At 42.2% G+C, this 26,684-nt stretch overlaps 1 protein-coding gene and 1 long non-coding RNA gene across 3 annotated transcripts in view; one reads left to right on the top strand and one right to left on the bottom strand.

Annotated features, from left to right (window-relative positions):
* Nucleotides 1–26,684, top strand: part of LOC132460631 (zinc finger protein 431-like) — a 153,890-nt gene that overhangs the window by 45,692 nt on the left and 81,514 nt on the right. The window contains exons 13-14 of one of the 2 annotated variants that reach the window (XM_060055371.1): nucleotides 1,077–1,189; nucleotides 1,467–1,533. The exons of the other annotated variant lie outside the window; for it this stretch is intronic. Coding sequence (XP_059911354.1) covers nucleotides 1,077–1,189; nucleotides 1,467–1,533 — 180 coding nt within the window. The remainder of the gene's footprint in view (nucleotides 1–1,076; nucleotides 1,190–1,466; nucleotides 1,534–26,684) is intronic. 2 annotated transcript variants of the gene reach the window in all.
* Nucleotides 11,047–12,741, bottom strand: LOC132460775 (uncharacterized). The gene is made up of 7 exons (XR_009526431.1): nucleotides 12,501–12,741; nucleotides 12,156–12,290; nucleotides 11,927–12,061; nucleotides 11,755–11,823; nucleotides 11,558–11,652; nucleotides 11,301–11,427; nucleotides 11,047–11,162 (listed from the first exon to the last, which is right to left on the bottom strand). It is a non-coding gene; the product is annotated as an uncharacterized LOC132460775 (long non-coding RNA).

The following is a 26,684-nucleotide window of genomic DNA, read 5'->3' as shown; positions in this document are numbered from 1 at the left end:
GGAAGAATGCAGTCCGGGTGATGTTGTGAATATGGGGTGCGAATGAGAGGGTGTTGTCCAGGATGACGCCAAGGCTCTTGACTTTGGAGGAGAAGGGTACTGGGAATCCATCGATAATTATGAGTGGAGCTGGGGTGTGTTGTGATTTAGTGAGGGTGGATTTGGATCCGATGAGCAGGGCCTCGGTCTTGTTTCCATTGAGTTTCAGGAAGTTCCTGCTCAACCAGCTCCGGATCTCTTCCAGGCACGTGATGAGGGAAGTGGGGGGGATGGCAGCGGTGGGTTTGGTGGAGATGTAGACCTGTGTGTCGTCAAAACACTATACAAAACACAATACAATTTGTGTTTTGTCAATACAAAACACAAAACACGATATGAAGCTCCACAACTTGAGGAACTCGGTTGCTAAGCGGTTAGTTTCAGATGCTTCAGTAAGCTCGAAATACATCAGAGGAGTCACACAGGAGAGAACCCGGTCAGGTGCATAGTGTTTGGAAAGAGATACACACAGAAAGGGCGTATCTCCAACTAACACAGACTTGGGAGAAGCCATACCATTGGCTATACATTTCACCTCCGTCTTATGCAAGGTTTTTGTGCGCAGCAAGCTTTATAAATGAGGCCCCTGGGCAAGCGCAGCGACTCAGCAAAAAAAAGAAAAAGTGACTAAACTTTGTCATGTAGGGGGCCACAAAATATCGTCCGGCGGGCCGCAATTGGCCCGCGGGCCGTGAGTTTGAAAGCACTGGCTTAGAGGGAAGGACACATTGTTGCTTTTTAGTGTCACAATAGAATTATTGCGCTTGCCTGGCATGTCATGTTGTGATCAGGTCATTTTGCGCTGGTGTTCGTTGAGTGTCCTTGACTTGGCCAACCACTTGAGCTTTGAGTCTAGGGAGGAGGGACGTCCCTCTCCAAAACTGTGAATCTTTGTCAGCAGTACACATTTTAAACCCTCTGTCAATGTTACATACATTTAAAGAGTTTCTTTCACGTGTACAAATACACAATGCCTCCCTTTATGCAAATAATGTATCAAAACAATTACTTTTTTACTTTTTTTTCTCCCTCTGCAGAAGACTGCGATGCCTTTGGAGACCGTGGCACTCAGTGTGGCGCCACCTCAGAGATTCTGGGTGTTGTCGCCCCTGGCTCCTCCCACTGGTCCAGTCGCTGCGAGGAATTGGTGGTTAGCAAAATAAAGAATATGTTGCCACTTTCGCACTTGTAAATAGTTAATCGCGTTTTAGCCTACACTCAGATGTGAACTCATTCTTGCATGCGAGGGTCTTGAATGAAAAAAAAAAAAAAACGCAGGTTGAAATTTCAACGACATTGAAATTGCAGGGCGTGCCAAGCCGCTTGGCAGTGTGAAAACGCCTATTCTGTCGGTAGTGGGGATTGACAACTATTGTGTGAAAATGAAAGAATATGTCTTGTGTGTGTTTCCTTCTTTATGTGGAAAGCAGCAGACCCCAGACACCATTTCAATCAAGGTTGAAGAGGATATTGGTGGAGGCTTGCCCGCCGTAGGTTAGTAATACACATTGCATCTATGCAAGAAAACAACCTTGATCAACTGAGAATGTACTTGATTCTACCTGCGCTAAAATGCCTGGTCCTCTTTTGAAAAGCATAATGACCAGCGCCCTTCTAAAACACGAGTCAAACTTCGGGGTTGCATTTCAAAGATGGAATCAGTCAAGAGCCCAGAAGGGTTTCAAGACAGATTCCACATGTGCTGGTTCATCATTCTCAAACATCACTAAATTCATAATGTATGAATGTTAGTTGATCAGCTTAGACGGAAGGACACGTTGTTGCTTTTTAGTGTCAAAATAGAATTATTGTGTGTAACAAGTTCAACGAGCGCTGGACACAGGCTTGGCTTCTTCCACCAGGAAGTTATTTTATTGTCTTTCAAAAACGTGCAACCAAAGACAATTGGACAAAATGTAAATTATATTCTGCTCAACGCGATCTCCGTTGGCGATCGGCTCCTTTCTGCTGCCAATCCTTCCTGGATTCCCCCCCTCACTACAAGACAAAAGCAGGCACATAAGTACAAACACTCCCTGATTGGCCTGAGTGCCGACACCTGCCCCACTCAGGTCCAATCCCCCCAGCCAATCCGGTGCTCTCCCAACCTGCCCATACTCCCCCTGCAGGCCAGACGTCGCACGTCCCCCCACATTGTGCTTGCCTCGCTTGTCATGTTGTGCTCAGATCACTTTGCGCTGGTGTTCGTTGAGTGTCCTTTACCTGGCCAACCACTTGAGCTTTGAGTCTAGGGAGGAGGGTGCTGGAGGAGACGTCCCTCTCCAAAACTGTGAATCTTTGTCAGCAGTACACATTTTAAACCCCCTGTGTCAATGTTGCATGCATTTAAAAAGTTTCTTTCACGTGTAAAAATACACAATGCCTCCCTTTATGCAAATAATGTATCAAAACAATTACTTTTTTACCTTTTTTTTTCTCCCTCTGCAGAAGACTGTGATGCCTTTGGAGACCGTAGCAATCAGCGCAAGGCCACCTCAGAGAGTCTGGGTGTGGACGCCCCTGGCTCCTCCCACATGTCCAGTCACAGCGAGGAGCTGAAGATTCTGAGCGTCTACGGAAAAGGGGAGGGCCCACTGGCGGAGGACGGCCATGACACCCTCTTCACTGCGTCAGAAGTGGAGGCCCTGAACTCGCTGTCTGCGGACCACAGCGCGGCCAAGAGCCTGGAGCGCGGCGCGCGGCTGGTCTGCCACGAGGAGCTGAGTGTGCAGGTTGGAAATCATCGTATCATTCACCATCCAAAAGAGAGGCTTCCTCTGTTACAACTCTAAAACAAACCCATAGAAAGCCCACACCTTTATGATTCAGTAAATGTTTTTACACCGCCAATTATGCCCGTCTTATGCACAATTTTTCCCCTGTGTGATCCGCACGTTTACACTGACCGAGGTAACTAACCCTCTCTGACCTTACCCATATTGGCGGTTTCATGTTGATGTAAATGCGATAAGACAGCTTTGCGGTTCTAGGGGCGAGGCTTGGGTAGAGGTGTTGCTGCATTGTCTCTACAACTGAGACGATGCAGCGATATCAACATGAATAGTTGTAACTGGAGAGAAGGTGAAATCCGCAAGCTGCTGACAATCATGGGAGAGAAGGTGAGGCAGTCGCATTTAAAGAAGACGAAAAATGGTTGATCTAAGAGAAAGTACCAGAAAAACGTTTGTTACAATGCTTCGTCAGCAAAGTGGTTGGCAAAATAAAGAATATGTTGGGATTATTGCACTTGTAAATAGTTAATCGTGTTTTAGCCTACACTCAGATGTGAACTCATTCTTGCATGCAAGGGTCTTGAATCAAAAAAATTATGTATATATTTTTTTGCAATTCATTGTAAAAAGACCTCCAGTGTGTAGCCTCGCCTTCTCCTGTGAACCAAGAAAGCCAGCTCCGAGACGAAGGGGGATTTTATCAGCTGGCAGGTAAAAATGCCTAATCTGTCGTTGGTGGGGATTAACAACTATTCTGTAAAAATTAAAGACAATGTCTTGTGTGTGTTTCCTTCTTTATGTGGAAAGCAGCAGACACCAGAAACCATTTCAATCAAGGTTGAAGAGGATATTGGTGGAGGCATGTCCGCTGTAGGTCAGTAATACACATTGCATCTATGCAAGAAAACAACCGTGATAAACTGAGAATGTACTCGATTCTGCCTTCTCAGTAGGAGCCTTTAAAGGTCCCATGACATGAAAATCTCACTTTGGGAGGTTTGAATGAATTGGGGGGAAGGAACTTTGGCTTTGACTCCCTCAAGAACATGAACCACGACAAGGAGGAGAAAGGGATCTTTGCTGGGCAGCGCTTATGCACCTCCGCCTCCGGCGGTGGTCCCTCAGCGGGGCTCAAGCGGGAGACATTCGCCGCCAACAATCCCTTTCTCCTCCATGTCGTGGTTCATGTTCTTGAGGGAGTCAAAGCCAAAGTTCCTTCCCCCCAATTCATTCTCAACCTTGGCTGAGATAACCCCCAATACGAGTCTCGTTGTAGAAATACCAGATACGAGAGTCCGACATGTTATGCGCCATCACACCAACAGCAGAACGGTTATCCAAATAACAAGGAAGTGTACAACACTTGCGTTACAGTCCTGGAGCTCTATATCTAAATAATATCATATACATAGATATCTATATCATATAACATTGTGTGCGCCTCCAGACGATATTATGAATCACAAACGACTTTGTCGAGTTCTGCGACGTCTCTGGTTCTTCCACTTTCACATCAACCTGAAGTCGACTGAACCGCGCGCTGCCTGCTGCCCGCTGCCGTCGATGGTGCCTCGCGGCAACCGGCGGCATGTCGCAGTTCATGTACTTCAGCGAGTCAAACCAAAGTTCCTTTCCCCCAATTCCTTCTCAACCATGGCTCAGATAACCCCCACGACAGTCTCGTTGTGGAAATACAAGACACGTCAAAGAACCGACAAGAAACACTTGCGTTACAGTGTGTGTATTCACATTGATGTGGACGTTGAAGAACCAGGAACGTCGGAGAACCCAACGCGGTCGTTTGAGATTCATAATATCGGCTCACACAGCTTTTGGCCGTGATAATATATATTATATGATATAGATATCTGTGTAGGCTATATGATAATATTTAGATATAGAGCTCCAGGACTCCCGTGTGTTCTAGAATATTTACAGAACACGGCTAAAGGCTGTGTGCGCCTCGCCATTGCGATACATCCACTGTAAACAGAGCGCATGGTGGCTGCAAGCTGCTCAGGGCCACACCCCCACCCTCCTCCTTGACACGCCCACCGAAACAGCGCATTTGGGGGAAGCTCAATGTGCGACTGGCTCGGAGTGGCTGTAACTCTGCACCACGGCTGAATTTAGGGAACGTCTTTGAATACTGTGTTAGTTGCCCACTAATACCTATATTAAAGAATACATAAAATAGCATGTCATGGGACCTTTAACCCTTGACCATCCAAAGGGGCGACAACGAAAATGCATAATCAACAAATAGAAGTTGGATAGAATGTCAAAATATAATTCTTCCAATACACAAGTGTGTACAAAGTACATACTGTATACCTTTATGAAAATGATTTATTAAAAACATTACTTTCTCTCTTTCTCTGTTTTCCTCTCTGAAGAAGACAATGACATCAGAGACTGCAGCACGCAGCGCGGCGCCACCTCGGAGAGTCTGCGTGTGGACGCCCCTGGCTCCTCCCACATGTCAAGTCACAGCGGGGAGCTGCGCAACCTGAGCGTCTACGGACAAGGGGAGGGCCCACTGGCGGTGGACGGCCATGTCACCCTCTTTGCCGCGTCAGAACTGGAGGTCTTGAGCTCGCTGTCCGCTGACCACAGCGTGGCCAAGAGCCTGAACTGCAGCGTGAGGCTCGTCCGCCTTGAGGAGCTGACTGGGCATCAGGGCGGCCGCAAGGGCCGGCCCGGTGTCTTGTGTGGAAAGGTTATTCCCAACAATGCCAATATGATCGTCCACATGAGGACTCACTCCGGGGAGAAGCCCTACAGGTGTGACCAATGCACGAAGCGCTTCAGTCAGAATAACATCCTGAAGAACCACATGAGGACTCACTCTGGGGGGAAGCCCTACAGGTGTGACCAATGCACGAAGCGCTTCAGTCAAAGTGAACACCTGAAGACCCACATGAAGACTCACACCGGGGAGAAGCCCTACAGGTGTGACCAATGCACGAAGCGCTTCAGTGAGAAAGGCAAGCTGAAGAACCACATGAGGACTCACACCGGCGAGAAGCCCTACAGGTGTGACCAATGCACAAAGCGCTTCTGTAACAGCTCTACCCTGAAGATCCACATGAGGACTCACACCGGCGAGAAGCCCTACGGGTGCGACCAATGCATCAAGCGCTACAGTCACAAAGGCAACCTGGACATCCACATGAGGATTCACTCCGGGGAGAAGCCCTACAGGTGTGACCAATGCGCAAAGCGCTACAGTCACAGCTCCAACCTCAAGATCCACATGAGGACCCACACCGGCGAGAAGCCCTACCGGTGTGACCAATGCACGAAGCGCTTCAGTGTAAGTGGACACCTGAAGAGCCACATGAGGACCCACACCGGCGAGAAGCCCTACAGGTGTGACCAATGCACGAAGCGCTTCGGTCAGAGCTCGTCCCTGAGGAGCCACATGAAGACTCACACGGGGGAAAAGCCCTACAGTTGCGACCATTGCACAAAGCGCTTCGCTCGGCATGGCAACCTGAACGTCCACATGAAGACACACACCGGCGAGAAGCTTAATTTCTAACGCAAGGTTTGTTTTATTTCTAACATTATGAGAATCAGGCCCTTTGTCCAAAATTCCGAACTACCCCTTTAAAGGGATGCAAGGAGGTATCTCTAGGGCCAAGGAGAATGTATATAAATTACTTCAAATTGACAAATTATGTAAACAGGGTTCATATCATTTGTATACAATTGTATATTGAAGCTACGCTTGATATTTCCACAACTATGTCATTACCTCTACCTTTTGTTATTAGAAAAAGCCTATAAAGTTCACTTGTGAAATAGACTGCGATTGAAACCCACATTATTGTGTTCATTCCACTTACCTTTCCATTCCGTGCGCTTAATGCCAACTACCTTGGATGGATTGTATCATAATGGGCGATAATGGTTACTTGGTTAATGGTTAATGGTTAACTTATTTCTAGGACAAAGATGATTGAAGATGATCCATTTTAAAAGGTCCCTGGTTAAATGTCTAGATCTCAGTGATGCTCAGTTTAGGCCGGTCCTCCCTCCTGAAGGCAGCATTATTCTAACGGGACAAAGTCAGAAGATTCCTAGCATTTCACCCTTTACTCTCTGTTTGCAACGGTGGCTGGTCATCCAATTCGTGGATGGGGTGCAGTAATGGACGGGGGTCCTCCCCAAGAAAATATAGAATAGGTTTCTGGGATGCCAACTAGCTAAAAATGCATTCTGATTCATAGCCTACATCCTGACTTGCAGGGCCTGGCAAGCTTACACTGCTTTCACTTTCATTCCACTAGCCATTGCTATTTGACCCATGGTTGTTATTCTGATATTGAGGCATATCATGATCAATGTCCTATAGTGTTTTACCGGAGTCTCAAGGTCTATTTCAAATGCAGTTTGGGACCGTTGTATATGTATATTTTATATGCTACATGCCAAAAGACTTAATTAATATGTAATTTACTTGTTCCTTTTAAGTATAACATTGCATGAGGAGTCCAATTCCTCCACTGAAATGGGTAGAAAGTGCTTTTACGGCTCTCTGCTAATTAACAAACTATCACTTCCCTCTGCATGTAGTCATGTTGCGCAATGCACGAATGCTGCTGAGGGAGGTAGCCTATTAGATTCATTGGCTGAATTGTCCAATCAGCTCCAAATTACCACAATGAGTTGAAACACAAGACACAGTGTAGTGTCAAGTGTTTCTTTAATACACTTGGTAGGATAACAAACCTACCATGATTAATCGTTCCTTATGTCGTGTGGTCATGTACAGGGGTTGGGTTTGTGTCGGCTGTCGGGTGGGTCTCTTCTTTTTCTGTATACTGTATACTGTGTGTGTGTGTGTGTGTGTGTGTGTGTGTGTGTGTGTGTGTGTGTGTGTGTGTGTGTGTGTGTGTGTGTGTGTGTGTGTGTGTGTGTGTAAAGTTCCTAAGCCAGAGGGAAACTTTGAACCAAGGCAAAAGGCTTAAAATGTACCACTATATCAAAACTAAAAAGAACCTTCAGAAAAAAAATAATGAATTGTTATGAGCTGCTGCAGGGAATTTCTGTTTTTCTTTTCTTGTTTGATGGTTTCGGTTAATCTGTTCAAATATTGTGTTATTGTTTGCTCCAAAAAGCTTTGATTTCTTTTAACATACGAGCTGAACATCATCATCATAATTAAAAAAAACTATCATTTAAACTGTATAATTTATTGCTTAGGATTTTTTTAATGCTCGTTATTTTGGTTTGAATCATTTTTAACCAAGTCCTATAAAAAAATAAAAATGACGGGGAAAGGTTACCTCCCCAGATAATTTGTCCCGACCGCCCATGAGAAAATGAGTCACGAACGTGTACACATAGTTCTTTCCTTGAGAGACACCGTGGTTTGCAAACGAGCGAAGCATCGCAGTTGCTCTGTGTTTGGATGTACAAAAAACCTCCGAGAAGTAAGTTTACTAACGCCATATCATTGTGTTGCTGCACTGTATATGGTTACCTGGTTAGCATTATAATGTTGCTTTAGCATTAGCACTACAGCTAACAGCCAAGCTACTGTCGCTAATGCTACGGTAGATAGCATCAGTTATGTGTGTAAATACCATGGACCCAAGGGCGTCAGTTTGTTTTTAGAAGTGGTGGGGACACTAACCATAAGCTTGAGTGTGGTCTGAAAAGTGCTGGGTACCCTTATGTAAGCTATTCATCCATTCAACGCTGCATTACAATATGCTGTACAGTGTATTGTCAGGTGTTGAAATTATTCAAATACTGGTTCGGAAAATTATTATTTGAAGCTTAAATCAGTATTCGGAGCTTCCGTTATTTATTTTTTTCCACGTACGTGACTTTACCAGCGAGAGAGAAGAGAAGCGAGAGAGGTGGAGGAAGAATAGATATCTTGTTTCCCTTTGCTTTATAACACAACATTAGCGGGATCTCTGGAGGAAAAGTAATACTTAAAACCTTAGTTGTTTGTTTACGTAGCGGGTAAAAGTCAGCCGCAGGTTCGATATTCGGTTTTCATTTACCCCGCAATCAGCTTAATCAACCCAATTGCATTTCATTACGGCTGTAGTTTGTTGAGGACAGCATAGGACACCGTATCAACAAAAATCACAGTGACATGTTGCTCCTATCGATATCTGTGCGAGAAAAGCTCTTAAATCAACGTCCTGGCTGCTGTCTGTTTTAGGGACCGTCTACAAATTACACCCCACAGACTGGTGGCATAAACGTTTCCATGGAATTGTTTCAGGAAAGAAATCACCACAAATCACTTGAAACATATTTTCTCATTCTGATTGCTGTAGTACTTGCCAATGGTGGGCTTACTACGGGTCATTATTTGTTGATATTTTGCATAATGGTGGAACAGGATGAAATTAATAGCTTCAAATATTCACCAAAAATCTATGGAAATACATTTTCGCATTCTGATTGCTGTAGTACTTGCAAATGGTGGGCTTTTACTTACTACGGGTCATTATTTGTTGAAATTGTGCATTATAGCGAATGAGGATGTAATTAATAGTTTCAAATATTCACCAAAAATCAATAAAAGTACATTTTTTTCAATCTGATTGCTGTAGTACTTGCAAATGGTTGGCTTTTACTTACTACGGGTCATTATTTGTTGAAATTGTGCATTATAGCGAATGAGGATGTAATTAATCGTTTCAAATATTCACCAAAAATCAATAAAACGACATTTTTTCATTCTGAATGCTGTAGTACTTGCCAATGGTTGGCTTTTACTTACTACGGGTCATTATTTGTTGAAATTGTGCATTATAGCGAATGAGGATGTAATTAATAGTTTCAAATATTCACCAAAAATCAATACAACGAAATTTTTTCATTCTGATTGCTGTAGTACTTGCAAATGGTGGGCTTTTACTTACTACGGGTCATTATTTGTTGAAATTGTGCATTATAGCGAATGAGGATGTAATTACTAGTTTCAAATATTCACCAAAAATCAATGGAAATACATTTTCGCATTCTGATTGCTGTAGTACTTGCCAATGGTGGACTTTTACTTACTACGGGTCATTATATGTTGAAATTTTGCATTATAGCGAATGAGGATGTAATTAATAGTTTCAAATATTCACCAAAAATCAATACAACTACATTTTCGCATTCTGATTGCTGTAGTACTTGCAAATGGTGGGCTTTTACTTACTACGGGTCATTATTTGTTGAAATTTTGCATTATAGCGAATGAGGATGTAATTAATTGTTTCAAATATTCCCCAAAAATCAATAAAACGACATTTTCGCATTCTGATTGCTGTAGTACTTGCCAATGGTGGGCTTTTACTTACTACGGGTCAGTATTTGTTCATATTTTACATAATAGTGATACAGGATGCAATTAATAGTTTATTAATAATAACACACAAAAGGCATTGTTAACAAGAATTTTTTTAATAACAGATTAGTAAATATGGCTGTAGGCTATCTCTTAAACAAAAACAAAGCCCAGTGATGAATAAAAATACATTTTCTTATGCTTTGATGTAGCTGCCAGTGACCGTATTTCTTATAACATTATGGTATAATTTCTCAAAAATTCGTTGTCAAAATAGACATTCCCCTGTTTTGGTAACCCCATGTCCGTGGTTAAATAATGTCCCCTTACTTTGTATTTTTTCCCCTTTAATTTTGTTGAGCTTAATTTTCTTATTCGCTTTCTTTCGTTTTTTCAAACCATAGAGGGTAGTATGGCCCCAAAATGATCCAACTTTGTAGGATAAACATGAACAATATAGAACAAGAACTGTCATGAATAGCATATGACCAATAGACTTTTTTTGATTGAATCTTCAAACATTCATGACTATTCCAATATGTATACCCCTATTATCTTAGAGGCAAATTTCACAATACCATGCAGTGTCTTTCTCTGGAACACTGGCAGCTGTCATTCCAAGGCAAGATGCATGGAACCATCTGTTGCATTTTCCGCATTCGATCTGTAGAAACCACAAACCCAGTCACATTAACTCCACGGTTTTTTCATGCAATTGATATTTTATCACTGAACTTGTGATACTTACCCAAAGAATGTCTTTTGTTTGGATTTCAAAGGCCGAAGGAACTTTCATTCCGCATTGACAGCAGAAATCCATTTTGGACTCTGACATTTTTTTCACATTATAAAAGAGCAGAAACTAACCTATGTGAACAGATAGCGTGTGTAATTTACACATTGATACATTTTAAATGTATCATCAATTAGACATTGTATAGTAACAACTTCTTTACATTACCTGCGGCAAGAAGCATCTCCTCTGCCATATCTTCTCTTAAACGTGCAATGTTTTTGCATTGAGAATCAATGTTGAGTTCCTCTGGAATTGCTGGAAAGCTATGGATTGTTTGTCTTGCCATCTTAACAGAAAATAACAATATTTGTGAATATATTAACAGCCTTTAAAGACAGTCATGATTATTGAAATGGAAGAATCTGACACATGAAGGTTCATGGGGATAAAACAAAAGGTGGTGGTTTGAGATGGTTTACTTCACCTCCATGACAAAGACTCCACAGCTAGTTCCATCTCTCTGTGTTGTGTGGGAAATGGTGGCAGGTTTCCATGCCAAGGTCAACCAATCCTTTTGTCCGTTTAGATTAAACCTTGTCCTAAAGTATTTGCTGTTAAAAAACAGAAGTGTGACCATTGTGTGGGCCATAGTGACTGATAAAATGGGTGCCGTAATTATCTGAAAATAATACTATGGGTACTGTCAACGGAGAGAGGAAGATGTAAATACAAATATTTTACCGGAAGCGTTTTGCTGCTTTCCTGGTCTCTTCCAGATCAATCCCAGGGTCAGCAGGATCAATGATGAATATTTGGCTTGTTGGAGCATGAAGGTACTGCCAAGGGATACACATAAAAAATCATTCACAATACATACATGATGAAAGAATGACCCGCCTATTACATTTAACTTTGGTTTGTCAACTTATTTTACTCACCACAAACTTCCAGTGGTTGTTGTTTACATTAACAAATCCAATCACACCATCGTACTGATCAAAGTCCACCTATGACATTATTTGATAACAAATTAGTTTCAAATTTTGAAATTCTTCAGAACAATGTTATCATTGTTCTGAGTTCACATATTCATAGTCATTCTGTACTTACGGTCTTTAAACTTTGCCTTGAGATTTGTGAGGTTTCTCCGAACAAAATTACACCAATGACGAAGTGATGTAACACATACAGTCGGCGCACACCCCCCATCCTTGAAAGAGTGGCTTGAATGAAAAACTCCATTGCCTAGAAATGCATTTGAGAAATAAATTCCCTTTTATGGACAGTAGGAATATTTTTTTTGCATATTAATGTGTGTGAAAAAAGCATGTTCACCTACCTCACCATTAAGCAGATTGTGTGGCCTTAGTGAGATGAGGTCATTATGCCTCAGGCAAATTATTGAGTTACCATTGTTTGTCCTAACAGTTGCAATGACAACCTCAGTCCCCTTCCTTTTCCAAAGAGTCTGTGTCTAGGTCAGGTAATAGGACAATGTCAACAAACCACTTATTCATTAAATACAATCAAACTATTTTGCAAGCACTAATCACAAATTACTCCCATAAAATCAACGAAGCAAATTACTTCATGAGTGGAAATTACACACACAGTGTGGAGAAATACATCAAAATAAATATAAATTAAGATGATTTAAAAAGATACATATATTTTAAAAACATACCCCTGACTCTTGTGCTTTTGTGCTTGATGTGGCTTCATGACTGCCATCACCATCTTCACTGGCCTCTTCTGATGGCTCCTCAGCATTGCCAGAGAGTTCCTTGTCCGAGTTTTCACCAGGTCCTGGAACTGGACCTCCTGGAACTGGACCTATTCTGCAACCTCTTTTTTTTGTTTTTCTTGGTGTAGGCATTGAGGTAGGGGCAGCATAATATTTTGACCTGGATTTAGAGCTGGTACTTGCTTCCATGTGATTTATTTTGGCCCATGCCTCTTCTGAAAGGCTGATGTCGTTTATTTTGCCCTTCATGGAAATCAGCTGATCTGGCAGTTCATTTCCTAGCCTGTGCTCCACATACCTGCCATGAAGGGATGTGTGCATTTTTCTGAGGAACGCTCCAGGACCCATTCGTTTCTTTTTTAAGCGGATGTGGTTCTTCACAATCCCGAACCATGCCTCCACGTGGCAATTTGTGTCCCTCGTCTCCTTCTCCTTTGTCCCTGGATTGTTTGGGAGTGGTGCATGGCGTGACAGATCCCCCAACATCAGCCCACTCCAGAGTGGATATATGGACATGTATTTGTCCAGGAGTGTTTGGACTATGGCAGGGCAGTAGTAGAGATTGTCCTCCTCTTCATTTGGCTCTGAATCCACTGCTTCGGCAGCATCATCAGAGATGCGTCGGAAGACAGACGAAAACGGAGACGTGCCGACAATCGTCCTGGAATCGACAGCTTCAAGGTCTTCAAAGTTCATGAAGGTCTTTGCATCGACCTGGTCCTCTGACAATACATCAAAGTTAACTGACTATCATCTCTTTCAGCTCCTCCACACTGTTTATTACAACAGGTAAATTCCTTTTTGCAAACAAAATGATGCACAGGGCCATCCAGGTGTTCAACCTGGATGGCCTCATTCAGACTTTGTGTGTTCTGCAGCCTGGCAAACACAAAAGTCAAAAATTCTCTGTGACCTCTATCAGTCACGTGCTTAGCAATGATTCCACTAATGGCCTTGAGCACATGCGCCGAGCAAAGGTGGAGCACAGTATACTTCTGGATGGCCTTCATCTGCCGTTTGCCCTGGCTGATGGCGAAGCATCTCCTCAAATAGGTGCAAATATTTTCCTTGTTAAAGGATAGGAGAACAGCCTGCATCAGCGCCCAGCTGAAGTCTGTCTCCACTTGGCGAACTGTCAGCACAGTGAATTTACGAACAGTGTGGAGAAACTGCAAGAGCCAGTAGGCAATCGAGGGTACAGTGTGGTCGTTGCTTAGCATCTCTGCCACAGGCAAGGGGGGTGCACCACGACCATGTCCAGGTAAAACAAGTGCATAGTATAAAACACGCTTCTTCTGGTCTGGGATCTTGGATACCACACTCCCTGTGGTGTCCAGGTACAGTTTTACTGGTTCCTTCCTCCTCATATGTGCAACCAAAATCCCTAACCCTGTCTCACTGTACATATGAGTGGCAAATGGGTCGGCTTGAAAGTTCTGGATGTATCCAGGGAAATTAACAAAGTCTGTGTCACATTCTCTCATAATGTTCTGAGTGAGAAGCACCTCCATCACAACATTATCATGTAAGGTCAGACTTTTCCTGACTTCACAAGAAATTGCATTTAAGATGCCTCTATTCAGACATCTAGTCATGTTCCCAGCCCTTATATCCTCGTGAGGGGTTTGGCTAAGGAGTTTGTAATAGGTGTTACTGAGCCCACCTTTGATTTTTTGAGCAATTTTCCCTCTCCTAACGTTTGACGCCTGTCTTTTCCTGGTGTGTTGTTTCAGGTGACACACATTTCCATGGCGGCACACTGTCAAAAACACTTTATTTTCTTTTATTGAGGGTTTTTTAGCCATTGTGAAAGTATAAACTGCTTTGCAGGAAGGAAATGTGCACACCGCTTTTGCATGAAAGTATGGACAATTTATTTTTCTGCTATTTGCCGGTCTAATGTGTTGGTATTTGAAAGCAGGTACACAGCAATGATTTTGTTTGTGGAATTTATCATACAAGACATGTGTCCAAGACTGTTTCAATTTGTGATACCCTTTCTGTGGTCTAATTTTTTTCCAGGATTTGTTATCCAAACAGATTCGAAATCTTCTCGGGACAGTGCCGACCCTTCGGATTTTCCTCTGTCTTTCAGAAGACGATGGAGAGGCAGCATTGCATTTGGGCTCCTCTTCCAGATTGCTGAAGTCAGTCATTGCCTTTGATGTTTTAACCACAGACTCAGAAGAATCTTCTGAACTATGATTACTGCCTACAATCCTGTCTTCTAGGTGTCCGTGCATTTCTGTATCTGAATGACCAGAAAAAATCTCGGCCACAAACTGGATTTCCCTTTCTCTCCCAGGATGGTCAAATCGGGACGTTGGATTGGAGGATGGGGAGGCAGACGGAGAGGAAATATTGTGGTTGGGCTCAGGCAGATCTATTGCCTCATCCAGATTGTCCAATTCCGATATTGCCCTGGATGTTTGAATCACTGCCTCAAACCCATGCGACCCATGTGATGCTACCTCTTTGTTTTCCGTCTTTGGATCTTTGGCAGTTGAATCTAGGCCTTTCATATTGGTATGATCACGGACTCTATCTCTGAGTCCCCTTCTATTGTTGTTCCATATCACCCACAACCAGTGTTTTGGGGATTTATCTTCATTTCCAAAGAGTGTTAGGCATAACTCTGACCAAACATCTGAACTGTAGGTGGCCCCGTGCAGGTTAACCAGGGAAAATTCACTCACCACGGCCTCCAAGCCGCCTGCTACCTCCCATAAGTCTCTTTGGGATGCTATCTTTCTCTTTTTTTGTTTCGTCATTTTCTAAATTGAAAGAATACTGCATTATTAAAGATTATTCATTTGCATGACGCCTTTACCTAAAGCAAAACAATGATCAATTATTTCAAGTTTCCTAAGAACACTCATTTGACACCAGTGACGGACTGGACGGTCTGGCATTCGGGCAGATGCCAGAGGGGCCGCGGCCTCTCGTTGGCCGTTTGGGCCGGGCCGGCCAATCACGGGGCGGCATGCTTGTCGTGTTCGCGCGTCCGCTTCGTCGCAACGCGGCCCCACATTATCTTGGCCCACTATCAAAGCTTCAAATTAGCCCTTTGTCACTAAATCCCTATCCATGCTATATAATAGGAAACGAATCAGTATTTATACCAGATATGAGTGTCTATATACTACAGTCATGGTTGCCCTTAATATTTACATCGGTCTACATTATTTTGTAGCCTTATTCAATCGGATGTTTAAAAAGTGCATGGTTTGAAATTGAAATACAACAAATCTGCCTGTATTTTTAAATATATTATTGGTTTACAAAAGTTATATGAAGCAATGACTTCTAGGAATTTCAAAACCGAATCAGACCGCGTCTGCGTATAGGGGGTTGTTGAAAGTTGGAAGATACCACCAGTCTGCTGAGGTTACTATGAGTATGAACTATGAATCGAGGAATTAAGCGACAGAAGGGAGGATCGGATAAAAGAGAGCGAAATCCAGGAAATTACTGTTTGCTGACTGTGAAAAATGCGCGAAACTGACCGATTTGTTTTTTAAGCTGCCAAGTGCAGGGAGTAAGACAGGAGGACAGTGAGAAACAGTGAGGACAGTCAGTCTTCATGCATATTAAAGTTAGAGGGTTCATCACCAATGGGGCTACAAGAGTGCGTGTTATTTCCGTGCATGTCGTGTGGGCCCACACGGCACACGCTGGTGGGTGAAAATGCCAGGGCCGTTTTTAATCCCAATCCGTCACTGTTTGAAAATCACCCTACAACAAACTTGGTTGAAAACTTACTTGCTATGATTGGGTTGATTGATTAGCAGTGAGGAGGTAATGTTCTTTGCTCGGAATTTTGCTAGAGTAATGAATCATAGCGACGACTAGAACCACAAGAAGACCAACAACCAACGATGTGCCCTGGGGTTGGCGCGCCAAAACCGTCGTCAATTAACCAATGCGTGGGCAGGGCCGTAACACCAAATTCTGGGCCCTCTAAACAAGTGGTCCTGATGGGCGGTGAGGGGGGTGTGAAGGTAATAAAAGGTACGGAAGCTCATTGCATTCACATGAGTATAACAAATATTTAATAATAATCTCATAAGTATGAGACAATATCTCATAATTACTATTATCTCGTAAATACTAATGAGGTAACATGTCATAATTAATATTATCTTGTAATTATTTCACAATAACGAGATACTATTTTGTCATTTATATTATCACGTAATTATCTTGCAGTGATATTTATGAGTGACTTTCTCGTAATTATGAGGTACTATCTCATGATAATGACATACTATCACGTAATTATGCAATGCTTTTCTCGTAATTACAAGATAAGTATCGCATAATTATGAGATAAAATTAATATTTTTTTCACTCAAGTGAATGCAATAAGCTTCCCTAAAAAGGTATTAAATTCAACTTATGAATATCTGTGTTATCCCTGACCAAGCTTGGACTCAAGTGAGTTAAAAAATTCAAAAACACAGACACAATAGTCACATTGAAAGATTAACAAAGGCACTGATATGACAGTATCCAATATAAGTCCTTACCTTAGCTATGACCTTCTTTCCCCTCAAATTGGAGTTGCTGTTCAAGGTGAAGTCTTGATAGGGCTCCAAAATGCAGGTATGTGGTGTAGGTTTCAAAGGTTATGATTGAACCTATCCCTAGTTTTCTTTAGAGGTTTGAAACGCAAAAAAACGGCATGTCTCTATCATGATGCGTTCCAAAGACAGATGTATTTTAATCTTTCTATTGAAATTCCCTTGACTAATTGTTTAGAATCATTAAATTTGGTGAATATTCAAAACTATTAATTTCATCCTCATTTGCTATAATGCCAAATGTCAACAAATAATGACCCGTAGTAGGTAAAAGCCCGCCATTGGCAAGTACTACAGCGATCATAATGAAAAAATGTAGTTTTATTGATTTTTGGTGAATATGTGAAACTATTAATTACATCCTCATTCGCTATAATGCACAATTTCAACAAATAATGACCTGTAGTAAATAAAAGCCCACCATTTGCAAGTACTACAGCAATCAGAATGCAAAAATGTATTTCCATTGATTTTTGGTGAATATTTGAAACTATTAATTACATCCTCATTCGCTATAATGCACAATTTCAACAAATAATGACCCGTAGTAAGTAAAAGCCCACCATTTGCAAGTACTACAGCAATCAGAATGCAAAAATGTATTTCCATTGATTTTTGGTGAATATTTGAAACTATTCATTACATCCTCATTCGCTATAATGCAAAATGTCAACAAATAATGACCCGTAGTAAGTAAAAGCCAACCATCGGCAAGTACTACAGCAATCAGAATGCGAAAACGTATTTCCATAGATTTTTGGTGAATATTTGAAACTTTTAATTGCATCCTGTTTCACTATTCTGTAAAATATGAACAAATACTGACCCGTAGTAAGTAAAAGTCCACCATTGGCAAGTACTACAGCAATCAGAATGCGAAAATGTATTTCCATTGATTTTTGGTGAATATTTGAAACTATTAATTGCATCCTCATTTGCTATAATGCAAAATTTCAACAAATAATGACCCGTAGTAAGTAAAAGCCAACCATCGGCAAGTACTACAGCAATCAGATTGAAAAAATGTAGTTTTATTGATTTTTGGTGAATATTTGAAACTATTAATTGCATCCTCATTCGCTATAATGCACAATTTCAACAAATAATGACCCGTAGTAAGTAAAAGCCCACCATTTGCAAGTACTACAGCAATCAGAATGCAAAAATGTATTTCCATTGATTTTTGGTGAATATTTGAAACTATTAATTACATCCTCATTCGCTATAATGCACAATTTCAACAAATAATGACCCGTAGTAAGTAAAAGCCCACCATTTGCAAGTACTACAGCAATCAGAATGCGAAAATGTATTTCCATTGATTTTTGGTGAATATTTGAAACTATTAATTGCATCCTGTTTCACTATTATGTAAAATATGAACAAATACTGACCCGTAGTAAGTAAAAGTCCACCATTGGCAAGTACTACAGCAATCAGAATGCGAAAATGTATTTCCATTGATTTTTGGTGAATATTTGAAACTATTAATTGCATCCTGTTTCACTATTATGTAAAATATGAAAAAATACTGACCCGTAGTAAGTAAAAGTCCACCATTGGCAAGTACTACAGCAATCAGATTGAAAAAATTTAGTTTTATTGATTTTTGGTGAATATTTGAAACTATTAATTACATCCTCATTCGCTATAATGCACAATCTCAACAATTAATGACCCGTAGTAAGTAAAAGCCCACCATTTGCAAGTACTACAGCAATCAGAATGCAAAAATGTATTTCCATTGATTTTTGGTGAATATTTGAAACTATTAATTACATCCTCATTCGCTATAATGCACAATTTCAACAAATAATGACCCGTAGTAAGTAAAAGCCCACCATTTGCAAGTACTACAGCAATCAGAATGCGAAAATGTATTTCCATTGATTTTTGGTGAATATTTGAAACTATTAATTGCATCCTGTTTCACTATTATGTAAAATATGAACAAATACTGACCCGTAGTAAGTAAAAGTCCACCATTGGCAAGTACTACAGCAATCAGAATGCGAAAATGTATTTCCATTGATTTTTGGTGAATATTTGAAACTATTAATTGCATCCTCATTCGCTATAATGCAGAATTTCAACAAATAATGACCCGTAGTAAGTAAAAGCCAACCATCGGCAAGTACTACAGCAATCAGATTGAAAAAATTTAGTTTTATTGATTTTTGGTGAATATTTGAAACTATTAATTACATCCTCATTCGCTATAATGCACAATTTTAACAAATAATGACCCGTAGTAAATAAAAGCCCACCATTTGCAAGTACTACAGCAATCAGAATGCAAAAATGTATTTCCATTGATTTTTGGTGAATATTTGAAACTATTAATTACATCCTCATTCGCTATAATGCAAAATTTCAACAAATAATGACCCGTAGTAAGTAAAAGTCCACCATTGGCAAGTACTACAGCAATCAGAATGCGAAAATGTATTTCCATTGATTTTTGGTGAATATTTGAAACTATTAATTGCATCCTCATTCGCTATAATGCAAAATTTCATCAAAGAATGACCCGTAGTAAGTAAAAGCCAACCATCGGCAAGTACTACAGCAATCAGATTGAAAAAATGTAGTTTTATTGATTTTTGGTGAATATTTGAAACTATTAATTACATCCTCATTCGCTATAATGCACAATTTCAAAAAATAATGACCCGTAGTAAGTAAAAGCCCACCATTTGCAAGTACTACAGCAATCAGAATGCAAAAATGTATTTCCATTGATTTTTGGTGAATATTTGAAACTATTAATTACATCCTCATTCGCTATAATGCACAATTTCAACAAATAATGACCCGTAGTAAGTAAAAGCCCACCATTTGCAAGTACTTCAGCAATCTGAATGCAAAAATGTATTTCCATTGATTTTTGGTGAATATTTGAAACTATTAATTACATCCTCATTCGCTATAATGCACAATTTCAACAAATAATGACCCGTAGTAAGTAAAAGCCCACCATTTGCAAGTACTACAGCAATCAGAATGCAAAAATGTATTTCCATTGATTTTTGGTGAATATTTGAAACTATTAATTACATCCTCATTCGCTATAATGCAAAATTTCAACAAATAATGACCCGTAGTAAGTAAAAGCCAACCATCGGCAAGTACTACAGCAATCAGAATGCGAAAACGTATTTCCATTGATTTTTGGTGAATATTTGAAACTTTTAATTGCATCCTGTTTCACTATTATGTAAAATATGAACAAATACTGACCCGTAGTAAGTAAAAGTCCACCATTGGCAAGTACTACTGCAATCAGAATGAAAAAATGTAGTCTTATTGATTTTTGGTGAATATTTAAAACTATTAATTGCATTCTGTTTCACTATTATGTAAAATATGAACAAATACTGACCCGTAGTAAGTAAAAGCCCACCATTGGCAAGTACTACAGCAATCAGAATGAGAAAATGTATTTCTATTGATTTTTGGTGAATATTGGAAACTATTAATTGCATCCTCATTCGCTATAATGAAAAATGTCAACAAATAATGACCTGTAGTAAATAAAAGCCTCCCACTGGCAAGTACTACAGCAATCAGAATCAGAATATGTGTTTTTATTGATTATTGGTGATTTCTTTCCTGAAACAATTCCATGCTAACGTCTATGTCACCAGTCCGTGGGGTGTAATTTGTGGACGGTCCCTAAAACAGATTGCAGCCGGACCGTAGATTACAGCGCTGTTCTTGCACAGATATCGATAGCAACAACTAATTTCGGTGTGATTTTTTGTCAATACGCTGTCCTATACTGTCCTCAACATACTACACCCGTAATATAGTGCAATTGTGTTGATTAAGCCGATTGCTGGATTAATCAGATTGCAAAACTGAATATCCGGCGAATATCCAACCTGCTGCTAACTTTTACCCGCTTGTTTACGTTCGCTGTACAGCGCCGCGCCAATCAACTGTGACTGGCTTGCTGCAGAGCGTGAGCGTCTTGGGAATACCCGGTCAATATAATGGATATAATATGGACACATAAGACAATCAATATTCGGTATTTGTTATGGATTTATTGTAAAAATTCCCTGAAAAGATGCACGTTCCAGGATGAATTGAAAAGCTCCCGTAAGGGCTGAGATGGCAGAGAACAGCTGATTTGTAACGGAGCAACAGCTGTTCGCTTTCACGGGGAAAAACGAAGGAACTTCAACCTACTTAGGCCTACTAATTAATGTTCAAAAGCTATTAAATCTTCAACAAAATATGCAGATACTGTCAAAATCGGTTCCAGGGAGTATATAAGGATTATTAATGTTGTTTTTGATGGTGTTTTTTTCTGGAACGAGTATTCGAATATTCGCTCGTAAAAACCAACGAGTATTCGAAGCCTGAAAAATGGCATTCGGGCCAGCCCTATGAAAATCCTATTCGTACAATAAAAGTTGAAAACCACAGTTTGTGTTTTGGCTTGTTTTGCAAAACGGCGTTGGAAACACCAGGGTATTGGCTCGGGATATTAATGGGTGTTCTTAGTTAACGTTACAGCGTCACTAACTAACGTTACCTTACTTATATTGCCTATTACTTTAATGAAAAAAGTTTTAAGGGCCCTTGTTTTTTTTTTAACATTTGTATCGTTAAATACTCCAGTAACTAGAAACCAAATACTTACATTTAAATGCAAAACTTAAATCGCCATTCTCCGCCAACTCCATTGATTGAGTGCGCAATGAATCTTGGGAGGGATACGTTGGGCCGTGAAGGATCTTGGGATACGTTGGGCCGTGAAGGATACAGCCGATGCATCCTTCAAATCCGGGAAAAGAAGGCTGCATTCGTAGGCCGCATTTGAAGGACCCTTGGAATTGGGACAGCACTTGGCGCGTCGCTGTGACGCAATCGGCATCGACGCATCCTTCGAATGCAGCCTTCGAAGGATGCGTCCTAGGAATTGGGACACAGCCCATGGCTGTGTTCCAATACCCGTACTTCCATGAGTACACTTAAAGGAAGTACACTATCTGCACTATCCGTACTCACTTGAGTACGCAAATTTTTCAGATGTGAGTGCTGTTCCAAATCGAGTACTCTGTGGTGCACTTACCGGAAATGACGATCACGACTCCTCGTGATCGTCGAGCCGCGGCTCCTCCCCCGCAATAAATGCGCCGACTTTGGCTCAGCCTGGCTCCGCCTCTTCCGCTACGTAGCTAAGATGGCTGCCGTTGAGTACGGAGAGTGTCCTTCGATCCACACTTCACGATTAGCCCATTTTGAGTACGGCATCCGGGTCCTTGAAGTATACTTCTTTTCGCCGGATCTGAATTGGAACGTACTGCGTACTCTAATTTTGAGTACGCAGTACGGACAGTACGGGTATTGGAACACGGCCCATGTGTGGGTTGCGTAGGTGTTGTTTGCGTCGCGTACAAAAATACGTCACGGCGCTTTCGCGCAGCCGACCCCGCCCACGTCCAGGAGGTACTATTTGCGGTGGAAAACGACCTGTGCTGCTACCGTGTCGAGTCAAGTCGAGTCGAGCTACATGTGCGGTGGAAAAGCGGCATTTGTTTATAGGCTATGGGCCAAAAGACTAAATTAATATGTAACTTACTTGCCCGTTTGAAGTGCAACATTGCTTTGGGAGTCCAATTCCTCCACTGAAATGGGTGGAAAAGCTCCTTTCCACCCTGCAGAGAATTTACAACTCTCTGCTACAACTCTAGCTGAGTTGTAATTTTCAACTCTCTGCTAGTTATCTATCTCTTTTCTCTGCATGCAGTTGTGTCGCGCGATTGCTGCTGAGGGAGGTAGCTTATTTGATTGATTCGCTGAATGGTCCAATCATGTGGTGATAATAAAATATGAAAAACAATAGACCTCTGAAGAGTAAGTCCCGCATCCGAGGCTCCGGTTCCCTCATCGTACATAGCAGCTCTGTAGGTGGCGAACAAGATAATCGGAGTCAAGTTTGGAGACGCACGCGCACACGCACACACTTTAAACACACGCACGCACACAGACTTTAAACACACTGGTTAAGCAATAGGAGCCTGCATTGGCTAAAGTTGTTGGGATGCACGTTATTTTATAACACAGGGAGAGGCAAAGTTGTGCATTACAATGCAAACACGACAATAATTGGCAACATTCTTGCGCACTCAGAAGAACATGAACTGAATAAATGCCAGGTATATAGCATATCGGAGACAGGCACACAATCAGTGCACTTGCAAATGAGAGCCTGCAGTATAACGGATCTTTTGACATTATTTAACCATCCATCTACAGCTAATACGATCAGACAGATACATCATTGATCACATATAAGCCCACAACAAGCCCAACATCACCACGGCAGGTGCGCTCTCTCTCGCACATTCACACAATCACTCCAACTTCTCCAACTCCAAGGCAAGGCTGTTTCACTAAGACCACAAACAACCACAACTAAACAGCCTACATATCCACAACAATGCACAACAATCAGTTCTATACATTGCATCTATCTTCTGTTTGCCGCACATGGCTAATTTGCATACTAGTCTAGCACAGGGCCCCGTTTCCCGAAAGCATCTTTAGCCTAAGTGGATCGCAGAGTGGGTCGTACGAGCATCGTACAGTTTTCACACCGTTTCCCGAAAGCATCTTTGGTAACGAACGTCTTGAAAACGCTCACGAGTCACGAGTAGCTGTTAAACGATTCACGAGTAGCTAACGAGTGCTCCAGGGTACTCGTAGGACGCTAAGAGCCTCGTTAGCCTACTATAGCCTCAGTGGCGTAACCAGCGGACATTCCTAGTATTGGATGCATTTTATTATAACACATTGGTAATGGTGTATCACGTGCGTCTGAGCCTAATGTGGGCCGTTATGTTCTTAGTTTGAGAGAGACAGTCCAGGAAATGTTTGAGCAGGCAGGGCACTTAAAATGTGTGAGAGGAAGTGGGGGGGATTTGTGCAGACTGACATAGGCTACTCATAAAACGTAGCATAAAATAATGTAAAAAATAATAAAATAAAAAAATAAAATAAAAAGTGATTTTAGTGTTTAGTGACATGTGGGAGGGTGGAGGGGGTTAAAAAAAGTCTCAATCACTCTTCGACGTGCATGAAAACCAGCCGCGTAGTTATTAGGGAGGCCGTCCTTACACCGGTCTTCCTCGTCGTCATCGTCCTCAATGTCCTCCGGTTCAACCAAAGCTACCCCAGCCTTAGCTGCAATGTTGTGCAACATAGCTGTCACACTTATCACAGCGCATGACTTGGCCGGCGAAAACTGGAGCCCTCCGCTGGACTTGTGAAGGCATCTAAAGCGGAACTTCCACCTCCCGATCGTGCGCTCAGGATTAGGTATGATATATATGTCGAATGTCGGCCTAGGCTTAATCAATTGTGTTTTAATATCTTTAGCATTCATATTATTGCAATCTATTATTTTCGTAGGCTAATCTGCGGTTGGCCTTGATGGGGAGATATTTTAACCCTTTTTAACCCCATTTTCCTCCGACATTCCTGCGTCTCCCCCTGCGTCATTGCCCGTTTCAGCACCATGTCAGTGGACAGGTATGATCGTCTTGAGTGCAGCGAATGCGCGTTCACGTTAAGAGGAGTTTCGGGAAACGCTCCAAAGAAATTATCGATGGTTCGAAAGATCCATCTTTCGAACCATCTTACGAGCGAAGATCCATCGATATCAGGAAACGGGGCCCAGGACTGTCGGCTCATCCGGCTCTGCTTGGCAAAAAAGTGTGTGTGTGTGTGTGTGTGTGTGTGTGTGTGTGTGTGTGTGTGTGTGTGTGTGTGTGTGTGTGTGTGTGTGTGTGTGTGTGTGTGTGTGTGTGTGTGTGTGTGTGTGTTTCCATGAAAAGTTGGGACAAATGTCTGGACAAACACCAACAAAGTCAGGACGTGTGGAAAAGTCAGGACAAAATCATGGTCCTGACTTTTCTGACCACGCTAAAGTGATCTGCAGTCTTAATTTCAACTGCAGATACAAAATATTTCCGGAAATCATGAACACTTAGGACAAGTGAGATTCTTACACTAGATGCATTATTTAAGACTCTTAAATAAGGCATCTAGAGTAAGAATCTCACTTGTCCTAAATTTTCATGATTTCCGGAAATATTTGTGTAATTGTGTGTAGGTTTTTGCTCAACTGTGTGAACACCAACTAGCGGTGACATTTAGAACTTTCAAACACTTTGCGGTCACGTGACTTTATGTCCTGCCATTTCATGTTTTCCAGATCACACACTCCTTTTATAATAATAATAATAATAAATAGATTTATTATTATTATTATTTCATTTAATTTATTTGTATATATAGATCCTCATCCTCATCCTCATCGTCATCCGCTTATCCGGGGTTGGGTCGCGGGGGGAGCAGCTCAAGCAGGGGGCCCCAGACTTCCCTTTCCCGGGCCACATTGACCAGCTCTGACGGGGGGATCCCGAGGCGTTCCCAGGCCAGTGTTGAGATATAATCTCTCCACCTAGTCCTGGGTCTTCCCCGAGGTCTCCTCCCCACTGGACGTGCCTGAAACACCTCCCAAGGAAGGCGCCCAGTGGGCATCCTTACCAGATGCCCGAACCACCTCAGCTGACTCCTTTCTAAGTAAAGGAGCAGCGGCTCTAATCCGAGTTCCTCACGGATGGCTGAGCTTCTCACCCTATCCCTAAGGGAGACGCCAGCCACCCTTCTGAGAAAACTCATCTCGGCCGCTTGTACCCGCGATCTCGTCCTTTCGGTCATCACCCAGCCCTCATGACCATAGGTGAGGGTAGGAACGAAGATCGACCGGTAGATCGAGAGCTTTGCCTTGCGGCTCAGCTCTCTTTTCGTTACAACGGTGCGGTAAAGCGAACGCAATACCGCCCCCGCTGCTCCGATTCTCCGGCCAATCTCACGCTCCATAGTACCCTCACTCGCGAACAAGACCCCGAGGTACTTCAACTCCTTCACTTGGGCTAAGGACTCATTTCCTACCCGGAGTAAGCAATCCACCGGTTTCCTGCTAAGAGTCATGGCCTCAGATTTAGCGGTGCTGATCCTCATCCCAGCCGATTCACACTCGGCCGCCAGCCGATCAAGTGAGTGCTGAAGGTCACAGGCCGATGATCCAATGAGGACCACATCATCTGCAAAAAGCAGTGACGAGATCCTCAGACCACCGAACTGCAACCCCTCCCCACCACGACTACGCCTCGATATCCTGTCCATGTATATCACAAACAGGATTGGTGACAAGGCGCAGCCCTGGCGGAGACCAGCACCCACTGAGAACGAAACTGACTGGCTGCCGAGAACACGAACACAGCTCTCGCTTTGGGAGTACAAAGATTGGATGGCCCTGAGGATAGACCCCCTTACCCCATACTCCCGCAGCACCTCCCACAGTTTCTCCCGGGGGACCCGGTCATACGCCTTCTCCAGATCCACAAAACACATGTAGACCGGATGGGCATACTCCCAGGCCCCCTCCAGGATCCTTGCGAGAGTGAAGAGCTGGTCCGTAGTTCCACGTCCGGGGCGAAAACCGCATTGTTCCTCTTCA

The sequence above is a fragment of the Gadus macrocephalus genome, chromosome 7, assembly GCF_031168955.1.
Source record: "Gadus macrocephalus chromosome 7, ASM3116895v1".
Lineage (NCBI taxonomy): Eukaryota > Metazoa > Chordata > Actinopteri > Gadiformes > Gadidae > Gadus > Gadus macrocephalus.
The sequence above is the reverse complement of the archived record's forward strand: the minus strand, read 5'-3'. Positions and strand labels throughout refer to the sequence as shown.